This window comes from Desmodus rotundus, chromosome 1 (genome assembly GCF_022682495.2).
Source record: "Desmodus rotundus isolate HL8 chromosome 1, HLdesRot8A.1, whole genome shotgun sequence".
Taxonomy (NCBI): domain Eukaryota; kingdom Metazoa; phylum Chordata; class Mammalia; order Chiroptera; family Phyllostomidae; genus Desmodus; species Desmodus rotundus.
In genome coordinates this window covers 109,977,675-109,991,631 of record NC_071387.1, presented here as the reverse complement: position 1 = coordinate 109,991,631, position 13,957 = coordinate 109,977,675, and the positions used below count along the sequence as shown (strand labels likewise).

Below are 13,957 nucleotides of genomic sequence, written 5' to 3'. Positions count from 1 at the left end.
AGTTGCCCCAGAGGTTCCTAAGCCTCTCCTCATTTTTCTGAATTTTTGTTTCTTCATTCTGTTCTGGTTGAATGTTTCTTTCTTCCTTCTGGTCTACACCATTGATTTGAGTCCTGGTTTCCTTCCCATCATTGTTGGTTCCCTGTATATTTTTATTTCACTTTGCATAGCCTTCACTTTTTTCTCTATTTTGTGACCATACTCAACCATTTCTGTGAGAGTCCCAATTATCAGTGTTTTGAACTCTGATAGGTTGCCTATCTCTTCATTGCTTAATTCTGTTTTTGGAACTTTAATCTGTTTTTTCATTTGGGCCATATTTTTTTCTGTCTCGGTGAGCCTGTTACATTCTAAGGGGTGGAGCCTTAGGTATTCACCAGAGTAGGGCAACCCACTTTGCTTTGTTGTGGTGCTATATGTGGGGGAGGGGTCTGAGAGGGAACAATTCCACTTGCTTGGCTTTGGGCCGGCTTTCAGTCACTTCCCTCATTACCCACAATCAAATTGGGCCCTTCTGGTGCTGATTCCCAGGTGGATGGGTTTATGTGCATTCTAGGACCCTGTGTGTCTCTCCAATGACCTCTCCTGTGAGGTTGGGAGTTTCTCCTGCCGCCTCAACCCTCACAGGTTTTTACAGGCAGAGGTTTTGGGGCTTTATTTCTCTGCACTGGAACCCTGGGTTGAGTGGTCTGTCTTGCTCCCCAGTTGTTCCTCCTGGTTTATCTGCATGCAAATGTGGGACCGCCCAGTTGCCAGCTACTGCCTTGCCATGTGTCCTCTCTGCCCTGGCTGCCTGTCTGTGCCCCTCCTACCAGTCTGGATGAATGTTTCTTCTTTAACTCCTTGGTTGTCAGACTTCCATATGGTTCGATATTCTGGCAGTTCTGGTTATTTTTTGCTTTTAAATTTGTTGTTGTCCTTTTTTTGGTTATGTGAGTCGAAGTGTATCTACCTACGCCTCTATCTTGGCTGGAAGTGGATCTCGTTTTTTAACCCATTCAGCTACTGTGTATGTCTTTTCACTTGGAGAATTTAATCAATTTAAATTTAAAGTAATTATTGATAAGTAAGGACTTACTATTGCCATTTTGTTCAGTGTTTTCTGAATGTTAAGTAGTTCTTTTGTCCCTTTTTATCTTTGTGATTTTGTTTTTGTTGTAGTATGTTTTGATTTCTTTATCTTTTGTGTATCTACTATGGATTTGTGATTCAGTGTGGGGGGTGTTGGATTTTTGTCAAATTTTTCTCCTAATCTTTTGGGATGATTATGCAGCTTTTGTTTCTTATTCTGTTGATGTAGTGTATTACATTAATTGACTTGCAGGTGTTAGATTAACTCTGCATTACTGGTATAAACTCCACTTGTCATGGTGTATAATACTTTCTGTATGTTGCTGGACTCAGCTTGATAGAATTTTGTTTAGGATTTTTTATGTCTATTCATTAGAAATATGGGTCTTTTTCCCCCTTGTGATGTCTTTGTGTGGTGTTGGTATCAAGATAATACTGGCCTAGTTGAACGAGTTGAGAAGTATTCTTTCCTAGTCTATTTTTATCAAAGAATTTATGAAGAATTGGTATTCTTGCTTAAATGTTTGGTAGAATTCACCAGTGAAGCCATCTGGGACTGGGTTCTTCTTTGTCAGTAGTTTTTAAAATTACTGATTCCATTTCTTTACTTGGTATAAGTCTAGTCAAATTTTCTATTTCTTCTTGATTTCAATTTTTGGTAGTTTGTGTCTTTCTAGGAATCTGCCTGATTTGTCTTAGTTAACTAATTTATTATGTAGTTGTTAATGGATTTCTCTTGTCATTCTTTTTACTTTTAAATTAATCTGTTTTACATGAAATGTTCCTAACTCACTGAAAAGAATGGGGGTGGGGAATAAAGAAATCAACTGCCATTAAACAAACATTTGTTAATACTTTTCTGGATGGCTATAGAATTACTAAAGAAATAAGATAATGAAGAAATTAAAGAAAAATATTCATTGTTAATTGAAGCCTACTCTCCCTTTCTTTCCAGAAGTATTGTGAATCTCGCTATTGACATGAGTCCTTAGCACGCATGCTTTTATATCTTTATGTATGGAAAAATACACAGCATTAATATTTTAAAATGTTAACTTGTATTATGTAGGCTCCATGCTATACATTTCTTACCCTCAGCATTTTATTTCAAGATTCTCTAACATCGTCATAATTGGTGATAGTTCACTTACGGTAATTGCTGTTTGAATGTTCTCCAAAGGAGAGACAGATGGGTTGTTTTCAGTGCTTTCTTTGTAAATGCTTTAGTGTTAGTTCTTGCAAGTGATTGCCTGTGTGCATGCGTGTTTCTTAAGGATGTGTGCCAAAAAGGTTGAGTTGCCGAGTCACAGGACTTGTATCCTCACTGTCCTATGACTCTTGGGCTTTTGGATGTGCTCAGGGGGCTACGGAAGTCCCCGCCTAGACAGGCAGTGTTTCATAACGAGCCATCGTGTGTGGCCCGGGTAGTGCGGTTCATTTAAAGTGCTCAGTCTCGTGCCCCAGCTGTAATTGTGGATGTTCTTAACCCTCTTTGTGAGTAGTTACTTTTTAAAGTGTAAGATTGAGGAGACTGGGGAGACAGCCAGCTGGGGTGAACTTCACGACTGACGTGAATGAAGTCAGCCAGTCAGCTGAATTCGTAGTGTATTTGAAGGAAGATGGAGAGTTGGATGTACTGAGTCTAGAGAAATGGTCTGGGTTCTGGGGTGTCAGAGGTTGATCTCAAATTCATGCTCTTCTTCCTTTGTAATTTCAAGCAAGTCGTTTTCCCTTTATCCTTAGTTGCCACATCTGTAAAATAGGGGTAGTAAGACTTCCTAGTTCATGGACTTCTAGCTCAATGATGTTACACATATAAAGTGCTTGGTGCAGAGCCTGGCATCTAGGAGCACTTAATACATTTGCAGCTATTTTATCCTTCTGCCTCCAATCTCATTTCCATTCCTCGGCACTGTGTACCAGCAGCATGTGGAGAAGGTTAAGAAGCGTTTGGTTGCAGCACCTGTTTTTTGGTCTTCCTATTGCAGCTTCTATATCTCTAGTGAATGTGATGTCCTGGTCAACTTTCCACGTTGCTTAGCAGACACTTAAGAAAATATGGGTCCTTGCTTATTTTTTAAAAAGATTTTATTTATTTTGAGAGAGAAGGGAAGGAGAAAGAGGGAGAGAAACATCAATGTGTGGTTGCCTCTCACTGCCCCCCAACTGAGGACCTGGCCTACAGCCCAGGCATGTGCCCTGACTGGGAATCAAACCAGCGATCCTTTGGTTTGCAGGCCAGCACCCAATGCATTGAGCCACACTGCGTGGGTGCATAGTACTTATTTAAGTAGCTTTGTGGACCTTTTCTAGTGCTTAAAGAAGTCTTGTAATAAAACCACTGTAACCTCACTCTTTGTCTAGAGAAATTCACATGCCAACAGCTTTGCTTGGTGTTCTGCTTAGTGTTACCCAGACTCCATCCAGCTGAGGGTGAGAAAATACAGCAAAGCTCTCTGATGGGAAACACTTGAAATTCTTAGCTATCAACCTGGATAAAACCCCCTCCCTCCTCACCGTCAATCAAAACCCTCAGCTTTGGGCAGGACAGCGCCAGCATCTGGATGCTTTTGAGTCTCCTGTCTGCAGCATAGCAGGAGTGAGCACACTGGAGTCACCCAGCACCCGCACCTGGAGTGATTGCTCACACAATCATACCCAAGAGAGGAATTCAAAAAGGTGATGAGCGTCCTTGTTTTTCGTCTAATTATACAATATAGGGTTAGTTCTAATAACTTCTCATGAAATTAGCAAAAGACAGCCAGAATGTCAGGATGAGGCTTTCTTTCTGAAAGTTAATATCCATCAGAAATGGAAGCTAAGCTGTGTGTAGGAGGAGGAGTGAAGGAATGGTCATTAGGTGACCTGGGAAATCTTCAGGATTATGTAACACATGAAATTGTTGGTGATGTTTTGTTTGTATCTGTCCTGAGGCTGGTCTGGTGTTGTGCTGTAATGTGGCCCTGCTGTCATTCACTTCTGCACCACCAAGCGTGGGCCTGCATTTACAAATGCTTTGGTCTTCACCCCAGTTCTACAGCAAATTTCTGGGGAGGGGTATAAAAATGCTAAACTGTACCCATTATCTGAAAAGCTTTCGAAGGCCCTGTATTACTCAGTGACTCAGTGTAAATGATTATCTGCAGAGGATCCCAAACCCTCTGAGGCCTGGGATCCTCGGATGCCCAGCTGTCACCCACCTTCCCAGACTGGGTCCCAGAACTTCCTGTGTGGACTCTCCTGCAGCCACACTCCCGCATCTGGCCCGCAGCCTGGCAGACTTGTTAACTTTGACCTCACCCAAGCTGCTTTCTCTGCCCGGAACGTCCCATCCGTGTCCCAACATCGTCTCCTCCAGCTCAGTCCCTTTCTGAGCTGACATCCTTCCAACATCATTTTTCTCACTTGAGGAGTGTCCACATTTTCTGCCCGAGGGCAGGCTCTAGGCTGGTAATCTGTGATGTTACGAAGGTTTTAGCTCCCTGAATGCGTCATCTACCTACTGGTCTGTTGAGGCTGCTCTCTTGGTCTCTAAATGTCATAAATAATGAACATCTTGTTGTATTTTGGCAATCAGTGATCTTTCTCTCTTCTGGTGGTTGACAGAACCCCCATTTTCCTGATCAGGTGGTGACATGAAAGTTGCTGTTGTCAGTCAGGTTTGCGCACTGGTATTTTACCAAAACAAGGCGGAAAATACAACGCTGTTCTCCTCAGAACTATTTTAACTGCGGGCTTTTGGGTTGAAAATTAAATGCCATCTTACCAAAATAATACTGAAGCCTAAAGACCATTTTTATATGCTCTATAAAAACACCTTCCTCTTTCTTCCTTCCTTCCATAAGCAGTTGCTTTTGAAATTTGGCTAAGTTGACAGATTACCTGGGTTTTCCAGGAATTTTGTTGGGGGTACAGTTGTGATGATCAGAGTGTGAGTCCTCATGGTGCACGTATGTATGTATAACCCCCGGGGGAGCTGCAGACTTATTACGTCTTTCGTCCAGTGTTTCCTTATGTGGGAGAATGAGCATGATTGTGGTGTTGTCTTGTCATGTTCAAGTTCAGCTAGTACCTATTCTAGTCTCCATCCCTGGTCCTGGGCTGAGGGGAGGGGGCTCACCCGATGATGTGTGATCTACAAAACCCTCCTCGACGAGCCCACTTGCTTTGTGTGGGGACTGTCTGCTGTGACCTGTGTTCTGAAGGCAGTGTCTCCTCCCAGAGTCTACCCCCACCCCTGTCTACAATGGCTCTCCTGTCCTGTAAGGCGGTCTTTTCTTTGCATAGCAACAATCATAGTACATCAAAATGCCTTTTATTTGAGACACAAAAATGCAAAATTGCTGAGATATCAAACATTTTCCGGTCCGCTACAATACTGCCACTATGTACAAAAGATCTGATGATAAGTGTGCACACATATAAAAATACAGTGCGCGCTGCCTATGTACAGTACATGTGCAAAACGTATGGCATTCAAACATGGTATGGAATTGATTTCAGGGGTGCAGACAGCAAATACAAAGGCATCACGGTTTTTCTTTTAAAAAACAACATAAAGGCAATACATGAATGGACCCCCGACTGCCATAATTTTTTTGTTTCTTAAACGAGTGCTTGACTAAGCAGGGCTCTGTAGATTGGTATCTTTCTCCTTTTTTTCATAAAGTGAGATGCTAAGACATTATGTGACAATGAAAATAAGAAGAGAAACACCTATCACGTAGCATTTCTATCGCAAGCAAGGAAACTAATTTGTACGTAGAAAGGAAAAAACTTTGTACTGCTACTAAATGTGTACTATTCCTAAACCAACAAAACAAATCTATACTATTTTACATGAAAACAATACAGAAATATCTACACCTTTGTGAAAATTATAACCTTAAATGGATAATACCTTTTTGGGACTGATTTTTGAGATCTCATTAGTCTCAAATTTTAAATAAAAAGTGCCTCTTTTTGGCAAATACTTGGCAATGCCTTTGGTTCCTTTAAAGCAAGTTTGCATTACTACTGGTTACTTGAGGTTAAGTACTTTTGGTAGATACTAAACCCTTTCCTAAATGCTTCTTCCTCCTACCAAATCAGCAAGTTCTCTTACAGCACAATGTAGAGAGGTAATTGCTATGAGCCTCAGTGATTCTACAAGCTTGGTGAAAGCTTTGTCTGAGCAGTTGGCACAAAGCTCTATTACACTCGACAGTGGTGTTGCTATCACCAATGACATGTTTTATCTGATTCCAGACAGCACCTTGCAGATCTGAGATTGCCATCCTGTTGTCACAAAACGGTGGTATTTTTTCAGTAACGATTCACAGAGCAGTGTGTTTGTGTGGAGGGTCAGAGTGCTTTTGTAAACATGTGCAGCTTTTTGAGTTGCAGGCCTCAGATGAGGTTTCCGGTAGAAACCCTTTGCAACGATGCATTTCCCTCGAACACTGAAAGAAGGGGTGAGCAGGGGAAGACACACACTGCCATGCAGACAGAGTCACTTCACATCAAAATGCAGCCTGGAAAGGTCACTGAGCAAGGTATCGAAGTTTGAAAAGAAATTACTACATCTGAATTATTTTCCAGTTTTGACTGAAGCCACTTAAAAGATGAGCTGAAATGCAGTGAGGATGCTCTCCAAAGACACGCCTGCACGTGTAAGCTGTGTTCCTTGTTAAGCCTGGTCTTCCAGTTGATATTTTTTGATAATTTGGGCTCATTCTGTAGCCGCCAGGGCCATGGACGATGTGGTACTCTGCTCCGTTGCCCGTAGCCAGGATTGACGTTTGCAGCGATGGATGGCAACACGGAGGGTTCTTTGTGAGTGGGGGTAAAGGGGCCTGTGCTGCTCTGCTGGTAGACACCTAGTAACTCTCCTCCCTGAAGTCTCTGAGAGTCCCCAGCCGACCGACAGCAGCCTGGGAGAGGCCTGCACCAGGCAGCTCACAGGGATAGCATGCGGTGTGTGCGGGACAGCTGCTTAGTCAGCTGTGTGGCTGGATTCAGCCTGGTAGTTCTGCGAGGACTCTGAAGAAAGCTATGTGGCCTGGAATGATCTGGGGTCGAGGGTAGGGGAGGCCTGAGTCAGCTTTGGTGACAAAATGAGGAACGCTCCTGATATGGCTCTCAGTGCCCGCTGACCGCACAGCTCAGGGGCCCTATCCTGTGACCGTGACTTTGCCCACAGCAGGCGTCAGTTTGCAGGCAGCGCCAGACCCTTTGCCCCTGTTCTGAAACTGCCGGACAGGAGTGTCAGTTACATGGGCTGCAGAACTGTGCAGTTTTTAAAAAGGAAATTTAAATAAGATCTCTCTAGTAGTATAAAAATATTCATATAAAACAAACCCAAGTAGTGTCTAAACAAGAAATCCCACAAATTCAGAATACATCTATGTACAAATATGTGGTGAATACCATACAGTAGATTGCACATTTCAGGAAAACACTAGAAGGTGAACCACTAACACTGTCCCTAAGGGTTTCTAGTACGCGCTTTGCTGAAATGTACAAGATGACCACATACCCTTAGACTTCTAAAGAATATGCAGAAGCTTTGGTGTAACTTTCTGTGCATCCCACCCCCAACAACACGACCTGATACCTATGTGCACTAGGAAGGTAAGCTTGATGCTACTGTGTTTCAGGAATATTTAGGGAAGTAAGACTGCGTGTGAGATAGTATGTTTCTAGGAATTGTTTTCTTGGCAGTAGGATCTTCTGCAAGATGACACGTAGCACTACCACCCCCAACTATACATGTGCGCACGGAAAACCCAACTGCTGTTTGGGCCTGGGCTTTCACGGCTGTGCAACTCACCTCAAACAATACAAACAGTCCTCTCTAGTAAGCACACACCTTTCCCACTGCATTTACCTTAAGTACACTGAGTTGGGTCAGAAGAGCCTTGGTTACAGAGTGTCATCTTTGGTCACGTCACACGTTGCCCATGGTCTGTGTCCTCACTCTAACCTGGAACGTGTAGCTGGGACCCTGGAGAGCAGCATAGACGCCCAGCTTGCTGCTCAGGCCAGGCCAGGAGGGCCCAGCGGAGTGGTGGAGTCGGCAGCTGGTGGCCTCCCCCACTAGACTCCTTGCCTTCCTTCCTTGTAAAGGAGATGCTGGTATGGAAAGGCTTGAACACATATGTAAAGTGGGGCACATTAGCAACATAATGAAAAGAGAGCAGGCTGATGAGAAGGCATTGTTTGCACTGCAGTGTGTTTTCGGAGAGCAGCCTTCCAGTGGCATGTTTCAAACCCTATTTTAAAGAAGCAATAAGGGGACCTGAGGGCTAGGAAATCATCTATGTACACAATTTGAAAAGATGGAAACAAAGTTATTCACCGAGAGTCAACAGCACTTGCTGTTCAGTTGCCTCCTACAGTCTCACTGCTAGTTGGTGCTAATTTAATAAGCCACTTAAATCTGAATAAAGGTGATGCTTAGAGTCCAAGTATGGACCAGATTAGCTCCAGTCAAAAATCCAATGCTAAGACCTGCCCTACGAAATTACCTTTCTAAGTCACTAGCCCTGCCCTGGGAGACAGGTCCTTCCAAAAGGAAATGAATGACTCAAAGATGCACATGCTGGGCTCGGTCACATGGCAGCGTCTGGACGCCATGCACCGGGTTACCAACTTCTGCACAATTCAGCTACTCACCACAGGCCACACTTAGCACCACTGCCTCTGCCTGGAACTGTTCAGAAGCGCTTTCAAGGTGGGAAGTGTCAGTTAACAGAGGGCTCCAGTGTTCTGGGTGACTGAATTCTGGAAAAATGGACTTTTCTTACACGTAGTGAAATTTACAAACTGAAATAAAAAATTGAAGTAAGATCAGCTCTTAGGCAAAACGCAGACCCAGAAATGATTCACAAATTACTTCCAAATAGCGGGTCGGGCTGCCTGTGCGTGCCACTGTGGCAGCAGTCACTGCTCAGTGACCTGGAGAAAGGTAACCAGCTCTCGGGCTTACACAAGGGAGCGGAGAGCTTGATAATATTTAATAAAAAGCTCCACACCTTTTGGTAGATTTGTTTTTTTTTTAAAGTTATATACATGTTGTCACATACTTCAACAACTATTTTGAAATCATTTTGCAAATCCTGTGACAGTTGGCATTTCAGAAAATTCTTAAGAAACTACTCAACAAATGTGATAACTTTCTTTCTATATAAAAAACTAATAAAACCTCCAGTTTTTCAGTCTTCGGCCTGACAGAGCAGTGAGAGCTCAGGTACAACACCCAGTGCCAAGCCTGTGAAGTGAGGACCAGGACAAGCGAGAGGAGAGGCAGCCGGAGCTGCAGTCCAGAGGCTGACCTGGCGACAGTCTAGCCTGGAGCAGTTGTGGGAATTTCCTGGGAACGACAAACCTTGCCTTTGCTTGCAACTCACCAGCTCAGAAAGATATTTTACACTTAAAAGCTTTTCCTTGGTTCTTTGAGATGGGTCTGGTTACCTGAAAATTAGTTCTTAAAATACAGAAATACATGTGGCTCAAGTACTCTAGAAATATTTGAGTTATTAAAACAAGTAGGACCACCGGATACCCAATTTTTTACCCCTAAGTAGGCTGTACAAATCCCAACGTAGCGTGTACACAGACATGTCTAGTTTACACGTTAAATCAATCTCACCAGTGCAGAGGGTTGCTAACAGAATTTTCAGTGTTATCAATAGACTTGGACTTTTTACAGGGGATCGTTTACGACAGGATTTTGTACACATTGTCTGGTGATGGTGAAAAAGCTTCCATTTAAATTTAAATTTGGAAATCTAAAGTAAGATTCCAAAAATCAAAAAATAAACGACAACACAAAAAAATTACATTGGCTTCTGAATGGAACCCGAAGTGTTCAGCTGGAGCTGTCGCTGAACTGGCTGGTGCTGTCCGCTGCCTTTGATCCCTGCCGCACCTTGGGCGGCGCGGGCCGTTTCTAGAAACACACGTGCAGGGATCTCTCCCCTCCCGCACGCCGGCATTCTTTTCTGAGAGGAGCTGCATGCTTTTTGTTTAGGGCCTGAAAGTGACCACAGAGGTTTAAATGTAGTTGGTTACCAGAGAATCCTCATGTCATCATCCTGCACATTACTCTTCACTTTTATCTAAAGAACTCTTCCTTCTTTAGTGAAGTCTGGAGAAGTAGATGAGTCTTCTTTAACTAGAGATTTTCCAGAAGGCCCTGTGCTGTATTAAATTGCAGGCATTCACTGCTGGATGCAATGAAATGTTCTTCAACTTGGTTTCCAGGCTGTGACCATCTATCCATTTGCAATGATGCAACTATGGACCTGTCTCTAAAAACTGACCTTTGACTCATCATCTTTTTAAAACAAGAACTCTGAGGCGAGAATCCTGTGATGTTAGTCCCACGGCAACGGCAGGTCTTGTGGATCCAGAAAGTCAGCAGAGAACATGCTGGGGACAGTGGCGCTGAGAGGAGTGAGACCTGACGCCGCGTTGGGCATGGTAATGTCTAACCACTCCATGTTGTCCAGGTTTGAGTCAGAGAGGTCAAGTGACAGACAGGGAGTGCTTGCAGCAAACGGGGCCTCGGCAGTCTCCATGGGTGAATGTGAATGGTCCAGCACGCCTGCCTGACTCAGCAGGTCATTCTGGAGATCCTCGATCAGAGAGAAGGGCTCTCTGTCCTCACTGCTGCTTGGGAGTGGAGTAATTTCATTGGCTGAAGGTAAAGTCCCATCCAAGAAAGCTTCTAGTTGGTTCTCTAAGCTGGCAGATAAACTGCTCATAGGCTCTAAGGATACAGGTGGTGCCATTTGGACTTGGGGTGGTGGCCGGGACACCACTGTGTTGACTGGCATTGTGGTGATGCTGGCTGTCACTGGTCTCATTTTGGAAATAGGAGAAGGCTCTTCCTTTATAGGGAGGGAAATCTCTGTGCAAAATAACATAAGTAATCAGTAAGTAAAGATTTACTACTATTTAAAATTTTTGTTAGTTACTAAGACAGTTATTCTGCTATTTTGTGGGGACTTAATTCACAGCACATCTTAGAGAAAGGAAAAGAATGCTGTTGGTCCTTGATAACCTTTAGGACGATAGATCATTTTAGTTAAATAGACATTTACATTTATAACATTCTGATATGTGAATTCTTTTTAGTGAGAGTAAGCATTAAAAGCCATTATATCCCACCAGGAAAGAGGTGATTGTTTAGATCATTGGATCATTTGGTCCCATTCTCAGTTATATTTTAGCTTTAAGACAGGGCTTATGTCTAATTCTGTACCATGAGTCTGCCGTCCCAGCAGCACGCCACCCCTAAAATGAATGTGGAAGTGCACATCCGCGGTGTCGTCAAAGATCTAACTTGATTTCTCTTGGTTATCAGTATAACAACTGTGTTATCAATTATGCATTTTATATGCAGTTCTGAAAAGACACAACGCCATCTTCTGTCTTTTCTGAATTAAAGCTAACACACGGCTCTTTTGACCTTGTTTAAGATGAGGTGGATCACCTTACTTTTCTCACTTTTTTGGTCTTGTTTTTTTGAGTTTATATAACATCTGAGGATTTGGTAAATGTCTTACGGAAAGACTAATCGTGTTCTTCCTCGCCAGACCAAGTAGCAAGTTCATGAACCGTCTGCTGTAGGTGCCAGTGTTCACTTAGCTACGTGTAGTTTAAAAAGTATCTTTTTCACTCTGAGGAATATCTGATTTGGTTTCATCTTATGCAGATACATTAAAAACTGACTTAGTCGCAACTCTTACAACTCAATGATTGAGATGCATAAATAGGTGAGAAGAAACAGTGACGATTTGATTTTCTCTTTGTCAGTAGCCCACTGTGCGTACGTGTGTTTTCCGGACAGCCCATACTTTCTATTATCTGCAAGTCACCTCTAGAATTGTTTTGAAAGCTGAAGGTGCAATCTAAATAACTAGTCTTATGATCAACGATTTAAATCTCTGTTCTCATTGTTGTTGGTATTAGTTTACAACGGTAATTTTCAACTGGTGGGCCACAAGGGTTTTTAAAACATGCAGTATCTGATTAGTCAGAGGCACTGAACTCTCTCCCCTTAGACTGTCCAATGGAATGACAGCAGCCAACACAGTAGTAGCTGTCTGCTGTGATTGGACCAAAACCACATCTATTTTTTTAGTCAGATTGGCAAAAATACAGTCTTTGGTGTAGCACAGAATTTAGTCATTAGTTTATGTGTGCAGTGAGATGAAGAAGGTTGGAAATCGCTGGTTTACAATAAATGAAAAATATACTCATTAGATACTTTGCCATGAAAATAGTTATATTTAGAAAATAACTCAATTGATAAATTTGTTACATTTTAATTTCCAAGTTTAGGCTGTAAAATTATTGTTTTTAATCATTTAAAGTATTTTCACCAGATGTGGCAAAAAGCATTTTTAAAATTTTAAATTCAAGGCATGGAATGTCTGTTTCTCTAATTTCCATAGTTTAACTATATCATGATTTTAAAATATTTTGCAAGGCCAGGATTATTCTTTGCAAAAAATTGCTATTTGCACACATAGATCTGTAGTCAAATATTAAGAGTTTTCTGTGGCATGCCAAACACTCTGACAAGATCATTAACATCAAAATCAAACAGCACCTGGTATGAAAGGAGAAATTTTGATTACTACTTAAAAACTTGAATAAAACTTCTTTCACTGGGAAATTTAAAAATACCTAAACATATTCTAAAATAACATGTGAATTTTTGAAGTACTGATTTTATACTTATTTTTAAAGATACGTAAGCTGAGGCAGAGATATCCTGGATTTTTTTTGTGTGTGTTTTACATCACTTATCCCTTTTTAAGATGAGACATTGTAAAATCTAAGATTTTTCAATTGTGTGTAGACCATGTTTTAGAATTACCTTTGAATATTAATAAAGTTACTAGACCCCAAGCTGGGTAATTTGGTTGTTACAGAATTAACTCACACTGCAATGACTGATAAAACGTATGGAACAAGTTTTGAAGTCTTCAGTGTGCAGTTTAAATCTGGTTCCATGTTGCTACTTTGAGATGGTTTGTCTTTTTCAGCAGGTATACATACACCTGTGGGTAAATCTAACATTATTGTGCTATCTTAACTTGAAACAATGGCTTTTCTTCCATTTATGAGTAAACTGTTTTAATGGCCTAAATCTAACAGAGTTTAAAGCAGTAAATCCAGTTAGAATTAGAAGACTGTAACCTACCTCCACTCTTGATGAGGACGTCAAAGAGGTCGTCCATTTGCTGACTGTGCGTGTGGCAGATCTGTGACCAAGGAGAGTACAAATTAGCTTTCCTTCCCCCACACCCAAGATGTTACACATTTGTGTGCTCCCAGAAACCTTCCACAACATCTAGTTCTAATCATTCAATCACTTTGAAAACACTGAGGTCCCCTGAGAAGTTAAACCATTTATGTAGTGTCCCAGCTGGTACACTGACAGCATTTTGAGAGGCTTCTCGTATTTTCTTTTAAAAATGTTTTAATTCACTTGTGCATTTTGGTAAAAATATAAAGTATGTATAAAGGTGACCATGCTATATTATTCAGCTTTATTGAGAGTAACCTGACATACAGTAAACTGCAGTTATATGTAATAGAGAGTTTGATAAGTTTTGACATATGTATATACCCATATAAGACTACCAGGAAAATTGAGGTAATGAGTATTCCATTGTTCCTACTTTCCTCATGCTCCTTTGTGATAGTTCTTCCATCATCCCTAGGTAATGCTGATTTGATTTCTTTCATTATAGATTAGTTTAGATTTTCTAGTTTTATGTAAATGGACTCATGTACTCACTTTTTTGGTGGGGGGTGGCTTCTTTCATTCAATATGATTTTGTGGTATATCCATGTTGTAGGTTATACCTTAGGAATAGTTCATTCC

General features: G+C 41.7%; 1 protein-coding gene across 7 annotated transcripts in view; it reads right to left on the bottom strand.

Moving 5' to 3' along the window:
• Positions 1-5,369: 5,369 nt before the first annotated feature.
• Positions 5,370-13,957, bottom strand: part of MRTFB (myocardin related transcription factor B) — a 293,387-nt gene continuing 284,799 nt past the window's right edge. For all 7 annotated transcript variants that reach the window (XM_053929332.2, XM_053929333.1, XM_053929322.1 and 4 more), the window contains 2 exons: positions 13,271-13,331; positions 5,370-10,966 (listed from right to left, as the gene is read on the bottom strand). In XM_053929332.2, the coding sequence (XP_053785307.1) occupies positions 10,431-10,966; positions 13,271-13,331 (597 nt within the window). In that variant the 3' untranslated portion in view covers positions 5,370-10,430. The remainder of the gene's footprint in view (positions 10,967-13,270; positions 13,332-13,957) is intronic.